Source organism: Microtus pennsylvanicus, chromosome 4 (assembly GCF_037038515.1).
Source record: "Microtus pennsylvanicus isolate mMicPen1 chromosome 4, mMicPen1.hap1, whole genome shotgun sequence".
NCBI lineage: Eukaryota > Metazoa > Chordata > Mammalia > Rodentia > Cricetidae > Microtus > Microtus pennsylvanicus.
The window spans coordinates 112074279-112091971 of NC_134582.1; the positions used below are offsets into that span (position 1 = coordinate 112074279).

The 17693-nt window shown below is 41.9% G+C and overlaps 1 protein-coding gene across 1 annotated transcript in view; it reads right to left on the reverse strand.

Annotated features, from left to right (window-relative positions):
- Positions 1–17693, reverse strand: part of Gli3 (GLI family zinc finger 3) — a 257726-nt gene that overhangs the window by 81285 nt on the left and 158748 nt on the right. Inside the window, exons 5-7 of the mRNA XM_075970160.1 lie at positions 7971–8176; positions 4840–4986; positions 576–777 (exon numbers count right to left, since the gene is read on the reverse strand). Of these exons, the coding sequence (XP_075826275.1) occupies positions 576–777; positions 4840–4986; positions 7971–8176 (555 nt within the window). The remainder of the gene's footprint in view (positions 1–575; positions 778–4839; positions 4987–7970; positions 8177–17693) is intronic.

Below are 17693 nucleotides of genomic sequence, written 5' to 3' on the forward strand. Positions count from 1 at the left end.
CTGTAATGAGATCTGGTGCCCTCTTCTGGCCTGCATGTAGAACACTGTATATGTAATAAATAAATCTTTTTTTAAAAAAAGCTGGAAATGTGTAATTAATTCTATTTAGCCTACCAGTGACTGGCCCAGTAGGTGCCCTCAAATCATCTGCATTTGTTTTCTGTTGAATTAAAAGCACTGCTCAAACTCTTTCATTCTCACTATACCCCTTTTTGTTGAGAGTTCTAAGGTCAATTTTGCTTTTGTTCCTCTTTTGTACATAGGCTGGATAAGCAGGCAGAGTCGGTTTTTATTTTATAGAATAGTTCCAAGAGAAGACCTGGATAAAAAGAGCTGAAATTCTCCATCTCTATGAAGCAGATTGCATCATAACTGAGTAATTACCATATAAGAACTAATGCATACATACAAATTAATTTTGGCCCACTGCTGTGTTATTTAACCTGACTCCTGATATGGGTGCAACAGCCTAGTGGCTCCTTCCTCTCAGACCACTGGCACAAATGGTTCACTGCTTCACTCGAACACTGACATTTTATTATAAAGACACATAATAGATTCAGGAAAATACGTACCTGATTGCACTTGCCGATAAGTGTCCGTAGGAGCCACTTGCTGAAGAGCTGCTACGGGAATTATTGAGAATTGTGACCAAGGAGTTAGGAGATGTTCTTATCATGGTCTGAAGGTCAAAGCTGTGATCTGACAGTGGCGAGATGGACAGTGTGCGTTTTCGGCTGGGTCTAGCCGACAGCCTGGGGCTAGGAAACCTGGTGCCTGTTACACAAATAAAACGGGACTTGATTACCTACAGCCAGAATCTATACGTTATTGACTACCACTTCTCAGAGCAAAAGGAGAGGGACAGAAGCTGGCGACTTGTGACAAACATCTCTCCTCCCCTTTGTGATCTACTGACTACAGTTGAAGAAATTAGGGCAAAATATTTATCTTCCAGGGGTTTACCTCAGAGGAGAGCTGTGTTTATTAATGCGCAGGCAAAATGATAAATTGCTCAACAAAAGGGAGAGACTTTTATGTGTTATCCTTCTCATTTCTAATGATTTATGAATCTGACAGCTGCTTAGATATTCCCATCATTAATTCACCACAAGCGACAAAGACAGAGGTTCCCACAGTTGCAACACAATGCCCTCTCCACTCTAACACACACCATTTTAAGGCAATGAGTTGAATGACAAAAACTGAATTAAAGCATGCTAAAATAAAGAATCTGGTGTAGTTATGCCTGCCTCTCTCTGTGACTCCAGCAGCCAAATGCTCCCCAGTACACTGACAGCATCACTAAAACAATGTACAAAGCATTGCCCTAGCCAGTGCAACCCAATTCAGGGTGCTCTTGTACCCCATGAGATATCTGACAACATCTGGTGGCCACAGTTCAGGGCATACTATGGACATCTAGAAGGACGAGGCCAGAATACTGTCAAACCCCTCGAGTGCACAGAGCAGTCCCATCACATAGAGCCATGGACTCAGTGGTGTCAAAATGAAGATTCCTATCCTAAAAGCCTTCTCATCTAAGCAGAGATGATCCATGAGGTTGATGATGGTGCTTCATCACCTTTCCAAGGTGGGAGGCATAAACTGCGCACACATGTCAGCAAGGCTTGATATCCCTAAGGATACTGATACAGACCTTTTTTCTCCATTAAAGAACTAAGAGTTTTAGACTTCAAGAAAAGTCCTCTGATGGCCTCTTAATCTGAAGGTTAACAATCCAATTTAAACCCATGCCCACTTAATATAGTGGCTTTTAACTGAGGGGCTACAATTAAGTATGATTTGCCCTCAAATTTGTTAGATGTCAAGATCTGAGTCTTCGGGTATAGTAGAGAATGCTGCCCATTGGTCCATTCTTGCTTTTGGAAGATCAATTTACAAGTCAGAGTCATAAAACTAGACTTAATGAGAGGGCGAGAGGTAATCCTGCAAGATAGGAAGCCCATCAATTTAAATAATTTTAAATACAAAAATAAAATCTTATGTTTCACAGCATGGATATGACTCCTTACAGGATGGTGGCAATTTGGCCTTGTTTAGAAAATTAAAGCAGCAGACAAATCTTTAGAGAAAAAAAAACAAGCCAACTGATCTCCAGAAAATTCAATGGGAATATTTTCTTCAACAGACATGAAATAATCTGTCTCTCTCTGCCCTCCACACACAATGTGTGTGTATGTGTGCATGCATGTGCATATGTGTGAGTTGAGGGGGTTCCCACCAGCCTTGAACTGACAATCCTCCTATCTAATCCTGTCTCCCAAGTACTAGAATTAAAAGTTTGCATCACCACAACAGACCTCAGAGATGGACCATATACAAGATAATAATCCACCATGCTCTGAGATAATTTAATGAAACCGAATAGATGACTTTGAAGGTTTTATACAGTTAATCTCAAAGCCAGACACAAGATGGTAGTAACATCCATATGTAACGTTGTTCCTCTGCTCCGAATGACAAGCATAGGGCTGTCTCAATTGTTTCTTTCAGTCACATTTAAAATGGGTTCGGTCATTTAGAACAGCTTAGGGCATGTAAGTACAGAACAGGAACCCCATCTCTGTGTACACAAGTAGCAGCTAAGGAGCACCTTTAATCATGCCCTCTGCCTTGAGTAGAACTATCTGATTTTTACTCACTACAATATGTGAATTTCATCATATAAGCGTTTAATGGAGAAATATCTGTCATTTCCAGACAACTTGAATGACAGACCAAATTCACTGTCAGTTTTCACATAACCCTTAATGAAACTATTTTGTTAGACTTGGAGTTAGAGGAAACAAGATAAGACAGATGTTCTTCATCCTTGCCACAATCTCTGATTTTATAGGGATGCTCGGGATTGACCCCAGCCTTCTAAATAGAGCCTCTCTAACTAGCAGTGATGCAGGAGATAGATAATGTGATCTGATACTCTGAAACATAAGCCTTATATCCACCATACATCCTGGCAAAAATCTTTCCACCAAACTCCCAGGTCACAAAAGGTCTGGCTGGAAAATGTTCTTACTGCCCCTCTCTCTCAGAATGTCACTGGTTTAAGTCACTTTCTGCTCAGATGTATAGAATAGACTTGAGTGGCTCTTGCCCTCCCTTCTTCCCTAGGATGCTCCTTACAGGAAGTACAGGCTCAAGGTCCCTCGACCTCTGGAACTATTAGAGCTATGGATATACCTGCTTAGACTAATGTGTTACACTAAATACTCTAGCTACCAAGTCAAAAGGTCACCCCTCACAAGTCACAGCATGTACTTTTGCCATTGAAACCAGAGTCCTGTTTATATTGTGCAGAGGTAGGAACTGAACCCAAAGCCTTGTATTAGCCAGGCAAATACTCGATCACTGAGCTGTAAGCCCAGGCAGTCTTCACACCACTCCAGCACAGGGAGTTCCAACCTCGTTTCTGTTAATTGTTTTGTTTCTCCATTCTAATAAAAATTTCTGACAAAGAAAGAGGAGCTTTCTTTTCATGTGATGAATGATAGGACATCTAAATTCCTACTTAATGACAGTCAATTTACCATATACTCTGGCAAATTAAAATTCCTTTAATTAGTTTTTACAAAGTAAAAGGGTAGCTTCATCCTTTATTTGAATAAAAAAAAACCCGCCACTGCCTGACTAAACATATTCTTATCAAATAGGGAAAGTAACACAGGCTGACCTTCCAAGGAGTCTCTCTTATTTTAATTTTTTATTTGCAAATTTTCAAATAACTAATTTGCATAATAACGGTGAACTGTTTCCCCCTCAACAATTGCTAATTGAAATGTGGTTATGATGAATCTGAAACTTAAGCTCTTTATGCTACTGAGCCTAACAACAAAAACCCACAGAGAGTGCAACTCAGTTCTTTTACTTTGTGTGTGGTAACAAGCTGTGCAATAGAGGCCAGGACCAGGCCACACTCCTTTGGGGTACACCAATGTGGTCCTGGGTGATTAGCAGACCCAGGCTGTCAATTTTTATTTCCGTGTGGACCAATCATCCTCTTTCTTTCCAAAATCTGGGGCTTAGAGGCCCAAAGCACACCCGTGACCAGGGTGACTCCCGATAGATTCTATCTGGAAACACAAGGGTTAAGCATCACTGCTAGAAAAACCATACTTCCCTGCAGCTGGGTTTTAGTCTCACTCTTCAAGACCCTGCAAAAGGATATTCACTGAACATGTCCTCTTCAGAGATGAGAGCTCTGGGGCATCTAAAAGGCCATTATAGGCCCATTGTGATCCAAAGGAATCCTAATGTGCCTCTGGGCAGCCCTCAAGTGACATGCGCATCACGTGATCTTTGTTTCCTTCATTGCCATGTGCTAGAATTTGGAAATGTTTCTGGATTTTTTTTCCCTCTTTGTGTAACTATTATGATCTTTTTAGCAGCTGCAAAGGGTCTTCATGAAACACCGTTTTAAAATATAAGGATATGTGAATGGAAATAAATCATGTCTTACAGTTTTGGGTTTTTTTGGTCCGTTTTTTTTTTTTAATGCTCAATTTCTAAAGAAAAAAAATCCACAATACCATAGGGTGACCATGCAGGCTCCATCCAGGGAGCAAATCTGCTCCTTTATTTTCATATCACAAGAAACTGAGCGGCATAATTTGCTGATCAGTTACATTTCTAGTATAGCTCCCAAACTACAATTTTATGCATCTCTTAGTTCACTGAAAGGCAACAGGTCATCTCAGGCTGGCTCCATCTGTGGAACTGAAAAGGTAACCCATCACCGAACCTTTGCAGCCTTCTCTCCATTGCCTAGTTAGCATCTGTTACCCTCCCAGGACCCCATCACCCAGCGTCCTCACTTACTATCCATGGCATGAAGGTACTCCATGTGGATGGCCCCTGCACCGGCGGTAGCAGCCGAGGGGAGGATGTCCGCATAGGGGCTGCGCTGGCCTGTCAGCAGGGCCATCTGGTGATAGTATTCCGCAGGGCTGACTCCAGCATGGGGGGCTGCAAGATGAAACAGTGTGGTGATGGTTACAAGAAGGAAAAGTGGCCAGTTTTCTCTTTTGGAGCATCCCAAGTCCACTTGCCATTTATCCTTCAAACACAACTCTTTTATGGCTCCGTGAAATAAAGCTCTTCTAAGACTGCATTCACTGGTGTATGTTTTTATTTGAAAGCAAAAACAAAGGAATTTAAAAAGGTCAAATACATTAGAAAAGTTTTGTTCTTTGTTTAAAGGAATTAACATGAATTCAAAATGATTAAAATTTAAAATATATATGTAGTTATGTATCTTTCGAGACGGGACATAGTCTGAGAAATATGTCATTCATGCAATTTTGTCATTTTGGGATCACAGAGCAGACACAGATATACTAAGAAAGCAATGATGTTAACTAGACAAAGTAATTTATGGAGAGTCCAAAATACACAACCTTGTACCAGTGCTGGTACCAGAATGATGGCTGTCTGCAGATGGTCATGACCAACTCCTCCTCCTGCAGAGAAATGAGCTGCCTATAGACAATTACTGTATGTTCATACTTCTTACAACAGTAGACAACTCAGACAACTGTGATCTCTTTCCAGACATACTCAAAATACTTCCCTAGGCTCCTGACAGGAGTGTCTGAGTTAACACTCACTAACATGAGAAGTCAGGGTTTACCAGAAAGAAAAGAGGGCAGCAGAGCATTAACGACACACAACTAAATAAGCTGCAATTTCAGGTTCCAGAATTTAAAAGCTCCCCTTTTCCTCTTTTTCCCCCACTACAAAATCAAAAGGAAAATGTACCTATCAATCTGGAACAATTTACTGGCGAGAGGCAGCCTTACATGAGTAGGATAATAATTGGTTTCCACCTGCCAATTTACGTGCAAAAGCAGCAAGATAGCAGTTCTGAGGGTGGCCTCTAGATTTTCAGAAACCTGGATGCACAGAGACTCCACGAGGAATCTGGGAGCCAAAGTAAAGTAATGTCTGTAAAGTGCCTAGGGCATAGCATTTGAGCAGTGGAGGTTGACAATGACTAGTCATAGGCAGAGAAATCCTGGCAATGGGTACGTTGAATTTGTATTCAGTGACAATACATTTTTTATGCATAATACATAGCAAAAAATGGGTATCTTTAAAGTACCAGACAACAAAAGAAAAATACCAGTGAAATTATTTGGTTGGGTATTGTGGTGGTTTGAGTGTGAACGACCTCCCCATAGCATGCATGTTTGAATGCTTGGTCACCAGTTAGTGGAACTATATGGGAAGGATTGACCTTACTGGAGGACATGTGTCATTGGGGATGGAAGTTGAGGTTCCAAAGTTCACACTATTGCTAATGACTCTTTCTGCGCCTCCTACTTGAGGATAACAAAGCCCTCAGCTACTGTTCCATTATCATGCCTGCCTGCCTGCTTCCATGATGGTCATAGACTCTATCTCTATGAAACTGCAAGCCCCAGTGAATTCTTCTGTAAGTTACCTTGGGCATTGTACCTCTTCATACCAACAGAAAAGTTACTAAGACAGTTACTAACGGAGCACTGAGAGGCAGGAATGGGAAGGCAGACCCACTAATCAGCCAATGGGTATTTTAGTTACACTTATTAAATGCAGACAATAAGCATGATTTCCAAAAAGTAACAATACCATATCCTCAGTCAATCAAATTTCTATAAGCCACCTGCACCCTGAGCTTCTTCCCCACTCTCTTCATCTGTTCTCCTATGGTTATTTCTACCACCTTCCGTTCTTTCATTACAAAATCAAATTCCAAGCAAAGTCATTAACCATGTTTCACTTTTTGCAGGTTTTTAAAATGTGAATATTGCTCAGAAGAGAAAATAAATCCCTTGGGTACCTTAAAAATATTCACTACACTGAATTCTTACAAAGAAGACATATGGGGTGCTAACTGTTTCTAGAAGGTGGATATTCCTAGAAATACACGAGAAGGGATGATTCCTCAGACACTTCATACACATTGCCACTGGGCACAAACAGCTTCATAATATGGTTTCAGTGTGAGAATTAGAGGCAAGGAAGCCACAACGAACAGTTTAGTGAAATTAATTGCATGGTATCTCTTCGCTCTGCAACCACCAGCAGTGACTTATATTCTGCAGTGAAAAATGCATATTCACCATCAGCAGTTACTAAGGCTTATGCAATTCTGTATCTTAAGGCAGGGCTGAGCAATTTTAGGCAAAGGCTCATATACACATAGAAGATACAATGAATATTTTCCCCAAGTCTTAAGGAATAGGTTATAACATGACAGGAAGATATGAATAACCAACTCCAATTTTACAAAGAATGAAACCTACACTTTAAGCCTAAAATGAGCATCAGGAATAAAGTCTAACTCTTTCTCTTTGCCCGTTGTTTAGTTTTACTTGACAAGCTCAAGAACTGAAGGCACACATAATATTGCCCTCTACCCCGCAGCTCTTGCTACTTACAACAGCATTAACATCACTTGGTCTCAGGTCTCCCACTCCACATTGTCCCTGCCCTATGATCAACCAGTTTTATCAGGATCCCCAGATGATGAGTGCACAGTAGAGTTTGTCAAGCTCTTGCTCAGAGACAAGTCTAAATAAATGTGTCTTTCCAACATACAGAACACAAGAGCATTCATTAGAAGATGGGCAAAGCACCCAGAGAATTCATACAAGCATGGGCTACCTGAGAGGCTTGTCTCATCATGTGGCGTGCATTAGAGAAGCGTGTAACAGCAAGGAAGGGAGTAAGGAAGACCTTACTTTCAGTCCCAAGTTACTTAATTCCCCTGTAAACTGCTACCCTTACATGAAGATATAAACACTGCCACCCACAGAAGCAGCGCTGCGTGCACGAGGTAAACTTAATTTTGTTCCACTGCCTCTCATGTGGAAAACCTTACCATATATTGGATCTGCCCTACACAGTGCCACAGGGGACATGTGAGGATGTCGGGGGAATCTATGGAAGAATTGTCTGAGACTTACCATCTGTAGGGCTCAGCCCTCGGGCAGCTGAGATCATGGAGAGGGACGGGCTGCTGTGCAAGGAGCGGATGTAGTCCATATACGGGTTGATGTAGGGGTGTGGTGGGCTGAAGGGGGACTCTGAAGCTGCAGTGGGGTTACGGTGTGGGGAGATCCTAATGAAGGGCAGGTCTGGATACGTCGGGCTACTAGATAAGGCAGAAGGCCTGGAAACAGAGAAAAGATATGCACATGAGATAAGCATCCTCATATATAAAGGAACATACATATGTTCTGCACACTCTGGGAAAACCTGACGGGTATAAACCAATTTTTAGCATTCTTACCTTTATATTAGGACGGCATAATCCAGGTAAAAGAATACTATGAAATTAACTGAGAAAGAAAACTGACTTCTGAGTCATTTTACAGTACTCTGAAGATACGTTTTAAAGAAAAAAAGACAAAGAAAGAAAGAGAGAAAGAAAGAAAGAAAGAAAGAAGGAAAGAAAAGAAAAGAAAAGAAAAGAAAAGAAAAGAAAAGAAAGACCATAGCCAGGTGAGTTAGTAGGCAACTGTAATACCAGAACTCAGGAGACCAAGGCAGTAGGATCCTAAGTTCAAGATCTATAGTACAGTTAGTAGCTCAAGGCTAGCCTAAGAGACTCTGTCTCAAAAAAATGGATAACATTTGAGCTCAGTGATAGAATAACTGTTCACCATGTACAGGGCCCTAGGTTTGATCCTTAGTGTAACACACACACACACACACACACACACACACACACACACACACACACACAAAGCCAGCCATTAGCCTCTCTCATGACGAAAATCCTTTTAACAGCCCCTGGACTATGACTCCATTTTCCAAATATTCATGGTACCATATAAAACTTATTTCTCACTTTATAACATTTTCTTATTAAACACAACAGAATTGATCTGGTTCGAGCCTCTAGATGGCAAAGCTGCCCCAAAGAGGGAAGACGCAAGGCAAGCTGAAGGTGACACCGAGCCAGTCTACACTGCGCAATACCCCCAGAGCTTGTTGCTAATGAAAACCGAGCCCCACTATTTAAAGGCAACGTCTCTACTCCACGAGGCAGGCAGTACTCAGGATTCTGCTGCCGCTCATTTTTATGTGGATCCTTACTAATAACGTTTAACAAGGAACCCACTGAGCGTCTCTGGGCTTAGAAACCTAGGGAAATCAGGGTCTCATCAAGCTCAGGCCCTGGTAAGCAAGGCGGTAACAGAAAACGGTTGGGTCTTTGAAGTGCAAAGTCTACAATGCTCTCTATGTACCTGATCTCAGAGAGTCCCTGTCTGTAACTTCATCCTTACCACACACAGACATTCAGCCACGCCTGGCAACCCCAGGGACAGCCATGTCTAGAATGTTAAGTCTGGAGAGCCCTGTGCCCCTGTGCTCCTTCCCGAATAGACTGTTCCTCCTGTGGATGATCCAGGGAACTGGGTAAGATGGGTTAAACTCATGTATTCCCTATTTCCCCATCTGCATAGGCCATAATAAGAACAACAGTTTCTGATAGAGACAGAGCCACTGAGAGCACAGGTTTAAGAGTAGAGAAAAAAAAAAGCAAGATTCCATTCCCATCCCCACCCCTGAGAAGGCATTAGGCCCCTGGCCCTGACATCCTATCAGAAAAGGATCATGATGAAAACAGATCCAGCAAGTGTACTGGGTATGTGAAGCCAAGATCCAATATTGTCTTCCTGGAAACCAAGGTGAACTATAGTGTTGGGAGTACAGGGAGTCTCTCATTTGCTTGTGTTACTCAAATGCTACTTCTGGTGAAGCCCAATCAGACCCAGTTTCCAACATTTACACACAAAGGGTACGAAGTCTCTCACAGTTCCTGAAAATAGGACTGTCTTAGTCATGTGTAACAGTACACAGTTATAACAGCTTGAATATAACATGCATACACGGACAGTTACTGCATGCTATGCAACTTGATTTATGTATCAATTTGAAGAATTAAAGGCCTTTATTTCACCTGACAAAAATAAACAAACCGGCAGAAGCTGTCAGTCTCTCTCAGCTCTCTACTACAAGAGGAGTTTGATTCATGTCTCTGGAAAGCCAGGCTCTAACCGCCACAAGGCCTCTGTCACTGCTTAAACCAAGCTCCATTCAGACATGCTGCATGCTACACAGGAAGTTCACATTCTACCAAACATGCTATATGCTAGACAAGAAGTTCACACTCATTTCTACCAGAAAGAATAGCCAATCCTTCCAATTTGACTCAAAAATAATCCTTATAAAACATAGACCTCTCAGTGGTTGTTTTGTCAAGATGCCAGCAGACACGCAAATAGTATCCACTTCACGAAGTCCTTAACTAGACACCTCCTGGAAACACGGTGGTGATCCCCAGCAGACTGAACAATACAAAAGACAAGCTGGTGAAGCATTTCACGCTTCTTGGCGGGCTATTTTGTTCTTTTTTTTCTTTGCTTTGAATTTCGACAAAGATTAGAACCTATTCTGTTTCTAATATTCTATCCTCATCAGCCCCAATTCCACTAAGGAGAATCACACCCCACGAAGACAAATACATATTCAGAAATATATGGAAACCATGGAGGGAGGGTTGGAGCGGCCACTCATCCCAGGGGAAGGCGAGGATGTGGCATCTCCAAGGTTGTTGTCTTCACAGCTTCCTGTGAAGGGGTGACAGGTACTCTTCCTGAGCTTTTGTCACAGGAAGACTGAAGGAACAACCACAGGGAGGAGATTCCCAGGAGGACTCTAGACCTAGCCACCTCATTCCTGGCAAGGGAGCTGGTCTTAAGGCCATTTATATCCTAGTGAGAAGTAACAGCAGAAAGGGTACTCCAAGACTCGGAAATAAAGCTAGTAGACTTTAACCAGCTGCCAAGTGGGTCCCTTCTAGACAGATGCACTCGGAGATATGATCACTGTTTACAAACAAGGTGTCTGGGACAGGCTTCAGAGGAGAGTGCAAAATAAGCCCACTGCTCGTTAACTGCCCTTGGGAAACAAGCCATCTGGTAAATCCAAGTTCTCCACTTCGCCTGCATGAACAGGAAAGTGCTTCACAATGGTGACTCAGGGAGCGCTCATCAGGAATCCCACAGACAGCAGAGGGAAGGCATGGGCAGGCAGCTCAGTGGCTGGCAGCTGCAAGCTCTATGACATAGGCAGCTTCCATTCTCATTGTGCTTTGCTGTCTGGGGGTGGGGGATCAATCTCGTGGTCAATGTAAGTGGTCTGTGCCTGACATGGGCATCTATATGTCTCAACGTATAAAATCACAACATACAACATACAAATAGGCATACATATTAGGACTAGCACATACAGAATGCTAACATAATTTCAAATCTTGAAATTCTGGGAGTTTTCGTTTTTAAAACCATTCTAGCCAGGTATGGTGGTCTACAACTTTAATCCTTTAATCTCAGAACTTCTGAAGGGAATGATCTCTGAGTTCAAAGTCAGCCTAGTCAAGCACTGGGTGTGGGGAGACAGGCAGACAGACAGACAGACAGACAGAGACTGAGACTCTTTCTCAGAGCAAATTCATATTCACAACAAAATCAAACTGCAGTACAGACTTCTGGTATTCCCAAACCACATACTAGTAGGGTCTTGCCGTTTTCAATACTCTCTAGAGAACATGGTCTTTCATTTAGTGATAAACAATGGTTCCTCAAATGTCCTTTCATTGATGAAAGCCTCCTTCCCTCCCTACAGTGTGTGTTCACTCTGTGGAGTAACGGATTTCATTATGATGTTTATAGAGGTACATAAATGAGCTTTGCTAATATCCATGTGTTATAATCCTCTTTCATCCTACCTCCTCATACCATCACGGATAGTTCAACACCTTTCTTCCTTCCTTCCTTCCTTCCTTCCTTCCTTCCTTCCTTCCTTCCTTCCTTCCTTCCTTCCTTCTTCTTTCAAATCTAGATTCCACATGACAGAAAATAAATATTTCTTTCTGGGTCTTGCTTGTTTGAACATAATTTTCCATTCCATCCATCTCCTTGGAAGTGTCGTAATCCTGTTTGTCTTTAAAACCCCATTCTATTAATAAGATGAACCATAGTTTACTTATCCATAGCACTACGGAAGGGATCATGGACAGTTACAAACTTTGGCAATTACGATTACAGCTGCTATAAGCACCTATTTATAGTCTCCACAGCATCAAATTGAATAAGAGCTCGTTTGTCCTCATCCCTGAAGAACCTCCTTAGATTTCCCAGGATTTCCTTAGTAAAAAGCCAGAGAGTACATGAGGTGGCTAAGATCATGAACTCACTAATAAAATGCAGGGTCTTTGATGCAATGACCCGAATGTGGGCTGAAACTCCCTCCTACGCACATCAGCCTCCTGACCCATGGCCCAGGTGAACTGGGACACCAGCAGCTTCCTCCCTGCTGCCGCGAGAGGTAGAAGACACACGTGCCAACTCGATACCAATGATTTCTGAAAATGGCTAGCAAAACCTTTTATTATAAAGCAAATAAACAATGTCCAAATGACGACTTAGCTTCCAAGCACTGCAGAGGCTGTAGGTCCACCTTCTATACTGCTCTATTTCTTTGTGTATTCTGTCTGGGATGGACTTCCACATCAGACCCTATGTGGTGGTTTGAATAAGCACGGCCCCTATAGGCTCATATATTTGAATGCTTTGTCATCAGGGATAGGAAGCAGAGCACAAAAACATTAACAGAAAGCATCCAGGGCAGGGCTCTGAGCATGCCTACAGGGAATTGTCTTAATTGAGGAGGAAGACCCATCCACTGTGAACGACACCATTTATCCTTTAACCTCCAAATATACACCAGGACATATGCTTGCATTTATATGTGTACACACAAAAAGTAATAAAGTAGCTAAAAATGTAAAGAAAAAGCATCTAAAGCGTTAGAAACACAAACCTGGCCCCCCTTCCTGGATGCTAAATAGACAGCTGCTTCATTCATTGGTTTATCCTGCCATGATGGACTATACTATACTCTGGAACTGTGAGCAACAAAAAAGACACTAAGACAATCTATTAAAAATAGCGAGTCCCAGGACAGCCAGGGCTACGAAGAGAGACCCTGCCCTGACGTAAACAAACAAAATGTATTTTAATACATTATGCACTTTATATTGCATAAATGTACACAAGCATATAAGAAGTACAATAACCGATTATTGTGCTCCAGATACGTGACAAAGTCCGCAGGGACATACTTCAGTTACACACAGTGGCCTCCGAGTAGGTGATTAACATCAAGTAAGCTGTTAACTGTAAAGTCCTTTCCTAGTCAGCCCTGGAGCTGTGAGAGGAAGGGATCTGGGGCAACTCAGCCCTCTCCGAGGAGCCTCCCCAGCACTCTGTGTCAACAGTGTACAGACACTGCCCTTTTCTTTCCTCCTTTTCAAAATTAACAGGTTCCTCTTTTTGAATAGCCATTCTTCGCCTATGGATTTTTCTTCCATAGATAGGGTTATCTAAGTCCCAATGAGGAGGCCAATCTAGACAAGGTCAGAGTGGCCTCTCTTCCTCTGCCTCGATTCCCTACTGCCCTTGGGCTGTGCATTTTTAGGTATCTTTAGACCCAAGGGAAAGTCTTGTTGGGCTCAAGATTTTCTGCTGAATGAAGGAGGTTTTCAAACTTTGCTTTACTCTACTACTACTTGGCCTCAACGGATAAGGCAGGCAATATTTTACTTTAATTTTTACAAAGAAATAAACCATAGGCTTTCCTTCTTATTTGCAGGGGATGCATTCCAAGACCCCCAGTGGAAGCCTGCAACCAAGCGGTGTGGTAGAGTAAGAGATTACAAGCAACAGTAAGATGGGACAAGTTGAAGGACATACTTCAGTAGAAGTTACTTAAAACATATGGTCTGTTTATATCTGAAAGGATCTACCTTATGGCTTTGAATCTCAGAAACAGAAGGCACAGAGAAGGAAGGAGAGAGCTAGTGAAAACAGACAGCAATTAGCCTGGGACTTGTCACATGGTAAGTGTTTAGTAAATATGGGTCCCTGCAACTCCGCATCTGTGGCTGTTATTGCTATTGAGGGTAGCCTGGGGAAGGACAGTCACTTCTCTGCCACAGCCTGTTTGTAATGATTTCCTCTTGGCTCCTGCAGGGCCTGAGCTGCTCTGAAGCCAGTAAACCCAGTTACTGAGCTGAGCCCCCAGTTGCTGAACCCCCTTGGCATTCTCTAGTAGCACCCACATCTAACCTCTTTCAGAGTGCTTTGTTCCAATCTTAGAAAAACTTAATGTGTGTTTCCTGAAGGAGGCACAGTTATCCTCTCTCTAATTTTAGTTCAATAACTTTCTTTTCATTTTTAAAAGACGGTACTTTTTAAATAAACATTTCACTTTATTTTATGTGTACGGGCGTTTTGCTAGCATGTGCGTCTGTGTATCAAGAATGTGCCAGTGCTTCCAGAAGCCTGAGTCAGACCTCCTGGATCTGATGTGGTTGTGAGGTACCAGGTGGGTGCTGGGAATTGAGCTAGAAGAGCAGCCAGTGCTCCAACCACTAAATCATCTCTCCAGTCCTAGAACTGTTTTTCTTCCAAAATAAGCAAAAATTTTAAATAATTTTCCTCCCAACTGTCCCCTCATTCTACAGGCACTATTTTCTGAAATTTGATAAATTTCCAAATGCACATCAAAGATAATATTCAAATGGACAGAACAGGAGAGGAAGATGGCCAACAACCCATAGTTCTAGTTTTCCAGAATTTCCAGGAATAACGTGAACATGGTAATGAGAAAATATCTATCACATATGAATGTATCTATCTTTAATAGAAATAAAAAAAACAGAACTTTTGTAGAAGGAGAGAAAATCCAGAGTCTAGCATCCAGAGGACTAGAAAAAGAGCTCAGCCAGCCAACTAAGAGACACAACTCATGACCGACAGCCTAAAGAAATCCATATCGTAGCCCTATTCATGGGTATCATAAAGAGTAAAGATAAAGGGGGCTGATATGCTGTGCCTTCATTAATGAAAAAGCTTTGGGACCATTTCAAAGAAGACCCCTAGTGAGTTGGTAACACAGTCACTTGGCCCCAGTGGCATGGGGCAGAGGGCACAGAGTAGATCCATGGGTTCTGGAGTAAAGAAGTATAGCAAGCATGGTAGACTGAATGGCTTGGAACAGGGATGAACTCAGCTTGGAACAACTGAAGGACATCATCTCAAAAAGACCCTATCTCAGATGCTGGTCACACCACGGGTCTCCAGCCGATAGTGCTGGCCTTGTGGTTATGTGACTTCTGCTATGCTATGAGCTGCTTAGAATCTTGGATATCCCCAGATGTCCCAAAGGGAGGTCCAGATACCAGAGCAGAACTACTGAGGAGGGGGAGTCATGCAACACACAGGAAGTCAGCCTCCTATAGTCTAAACCTATGCTCTTTTCTATTCCATCTTCCTCTCGCTGAAAAACACAGGTCACTTAGTGAGGTATGCATTGCCTCTGTGGCTACTCCTCCTCAAGAACCAGGAATGGCATTCTTCATTTAATTCTCGTTTTCTCCTCTCTTTTCAGTCAACCTCTGACGAAGGCTGCCTCACCTACCTCTTCTTTCCTCAAACCGTTTCCTCTTCCATGTATTTTTCTCCTCTACTTTTTTCTTTAAAACCAGCATCATTAGTCTAACCCTAAGTTTCTTTGTTGGTGCTGTTGGCCCTGCCTTCCCACTTTCATTTCCACACATACTATCCATGATAAATAATATTAGTGCAACTGCTACTTTAGTTCTCCTTTGCCTCCTAAAATTATTAGTGCCAATAAGATGACTAACTTTTTGACTCTTACTTATTACCAGCTTGCCTTTGATAGTGACTATCTTTGCAGACAATGGCTTAATCACAGCAACACAGGGGGTGGAATGTTGAGTTCCAACTACCACTGACATAAAGCAAAATAACACATCAACTCTGTAGCACCTGATCCCTACTGAACAAAGCCAGCATCACTTCTAAAGCCTTCTGGGTGATTTAAAATAAATAAACAAATGAATAAACTTTTAAAGAATAAATACACCCAATTAGTCATCTAACTCCTGATGTCCAACTTTCCACAAGTGAATGAGAAACTGAGTACAACAGCTCTGCAGAACTACTAATCCTGAGGCAATGGCGTCCAGTGAACTACACTCAATCCTGAAGTGCTCAAAGGCTAAGCAGGTGTGTCCTAAGAAATCAAAAAATAAAATGAAATTTCTGAATGAATTCCAGCAGACCACAAACAGCTGAGAAAGTAAGGAAGATAGTATAAGATATGAAAGATGAACTCTAGAGAGGCATAAATACTGAGAAAAAACACCAAATTTTAAAAATATAAACAAAACACATTAAGTAAAATAAAAGGCACTGTGGAATGCCTCAACCATGAAGTGGAATGTCTCAACCCTGAAACAGACCAAAGACAGGACAGAATATTGGAGACTGAAGACAAGTTGGAGGAGCTGCAACATTCAAACATAGAAAAGATAAACTGATAATGAAATATGAATACTAACTTCAAGATAGACAGAACACTGTGAAAATACAAAATCTAAGAATCAGAAGCATAAAAAAAAGGAGAGGAATTTCATTTTAAAGTCTTAATACATTTACAAAAATAATAGAACAATAGACATGCACAAGCTGAAACCAGACAGAATCCCAGCATAAAAGAAGGGAAGTTGGCTCCAGGTCCACCCCCAAACAAAAAAAACTATTAATGCCCAGCTTCTGGAACGGGGGAAGTAGGTTTTCTCTAGCAGAGTGACACTGGGCATATCAACCGCACTCCAGGGCACTATGTTCCATGCGTAGGAGCGGTTGGCCAACAGAAAGTTGAACTCTGCGCTTTTCAGTGGTTTATTTCTTTTTTGTTTTAAGAGAGAGAACAAAGTTAGGTGGGTAGGGAGGAGGGAAGCTCAGGGAGGAAACGCAGGATGGGAAAGAATATGATGAAAAATATATTGTATGAAATTTTCAAAGAATTTTTAAAAAGCATTAAAAAGATAATGTACAACAGTTGTACATTTACCTAGATGGTTAGCCAGTTTCAGACAAGTAGATATTTTAAAAATCTCAAAAGCAATAATCTTGGATTTATTTTGCTTAAAAGTCAGTACTAGGTATGAACCAATGATGAAAACCACAATGGTAGAGTCTAAGAAATTAATCCTGACTTCACGGTGAGCACGCTTTTAGACACAGAGAGATGTTTACAGCAAAGACAGGTGTATGTGGAATTCCGAGCCAGGAAAGTGAGGCTCCATCATCGCTCATCAGAAAACGAGTCTGTTTCCTTTCTTCATTCCTGCAACAGTGCTGCATCGTCACAGCTACTGATGTCCTCTCTGGGGCACTCTCCTCCTCCGCTTCGATGCTATTTCCAGGAGAAATGGGAAGCCCAGGTTTATGCTGATGAGGCTTGATAGTGATTGATGAGAAGAGTGGGGCCATACATCCCAACAAAGCTCCTGCGCTAAGGCCAGAAGCTCACACAGCGGAGGAGCTTCACCAGTGAGTTTCCAGCCACTGCATATTCTTATAGTAACAGGGTTTTTTTTCCATTTAGGTTTGTACATTTTATCTTTATTCTTCCAAACCCTCAAACTGCTTGGATAGGAGAGAGGTGTTTATAACACACACACACACACACACACACACACACACACACACACACACTTCTAAGCCTGAACTTTTAGAGGAAAT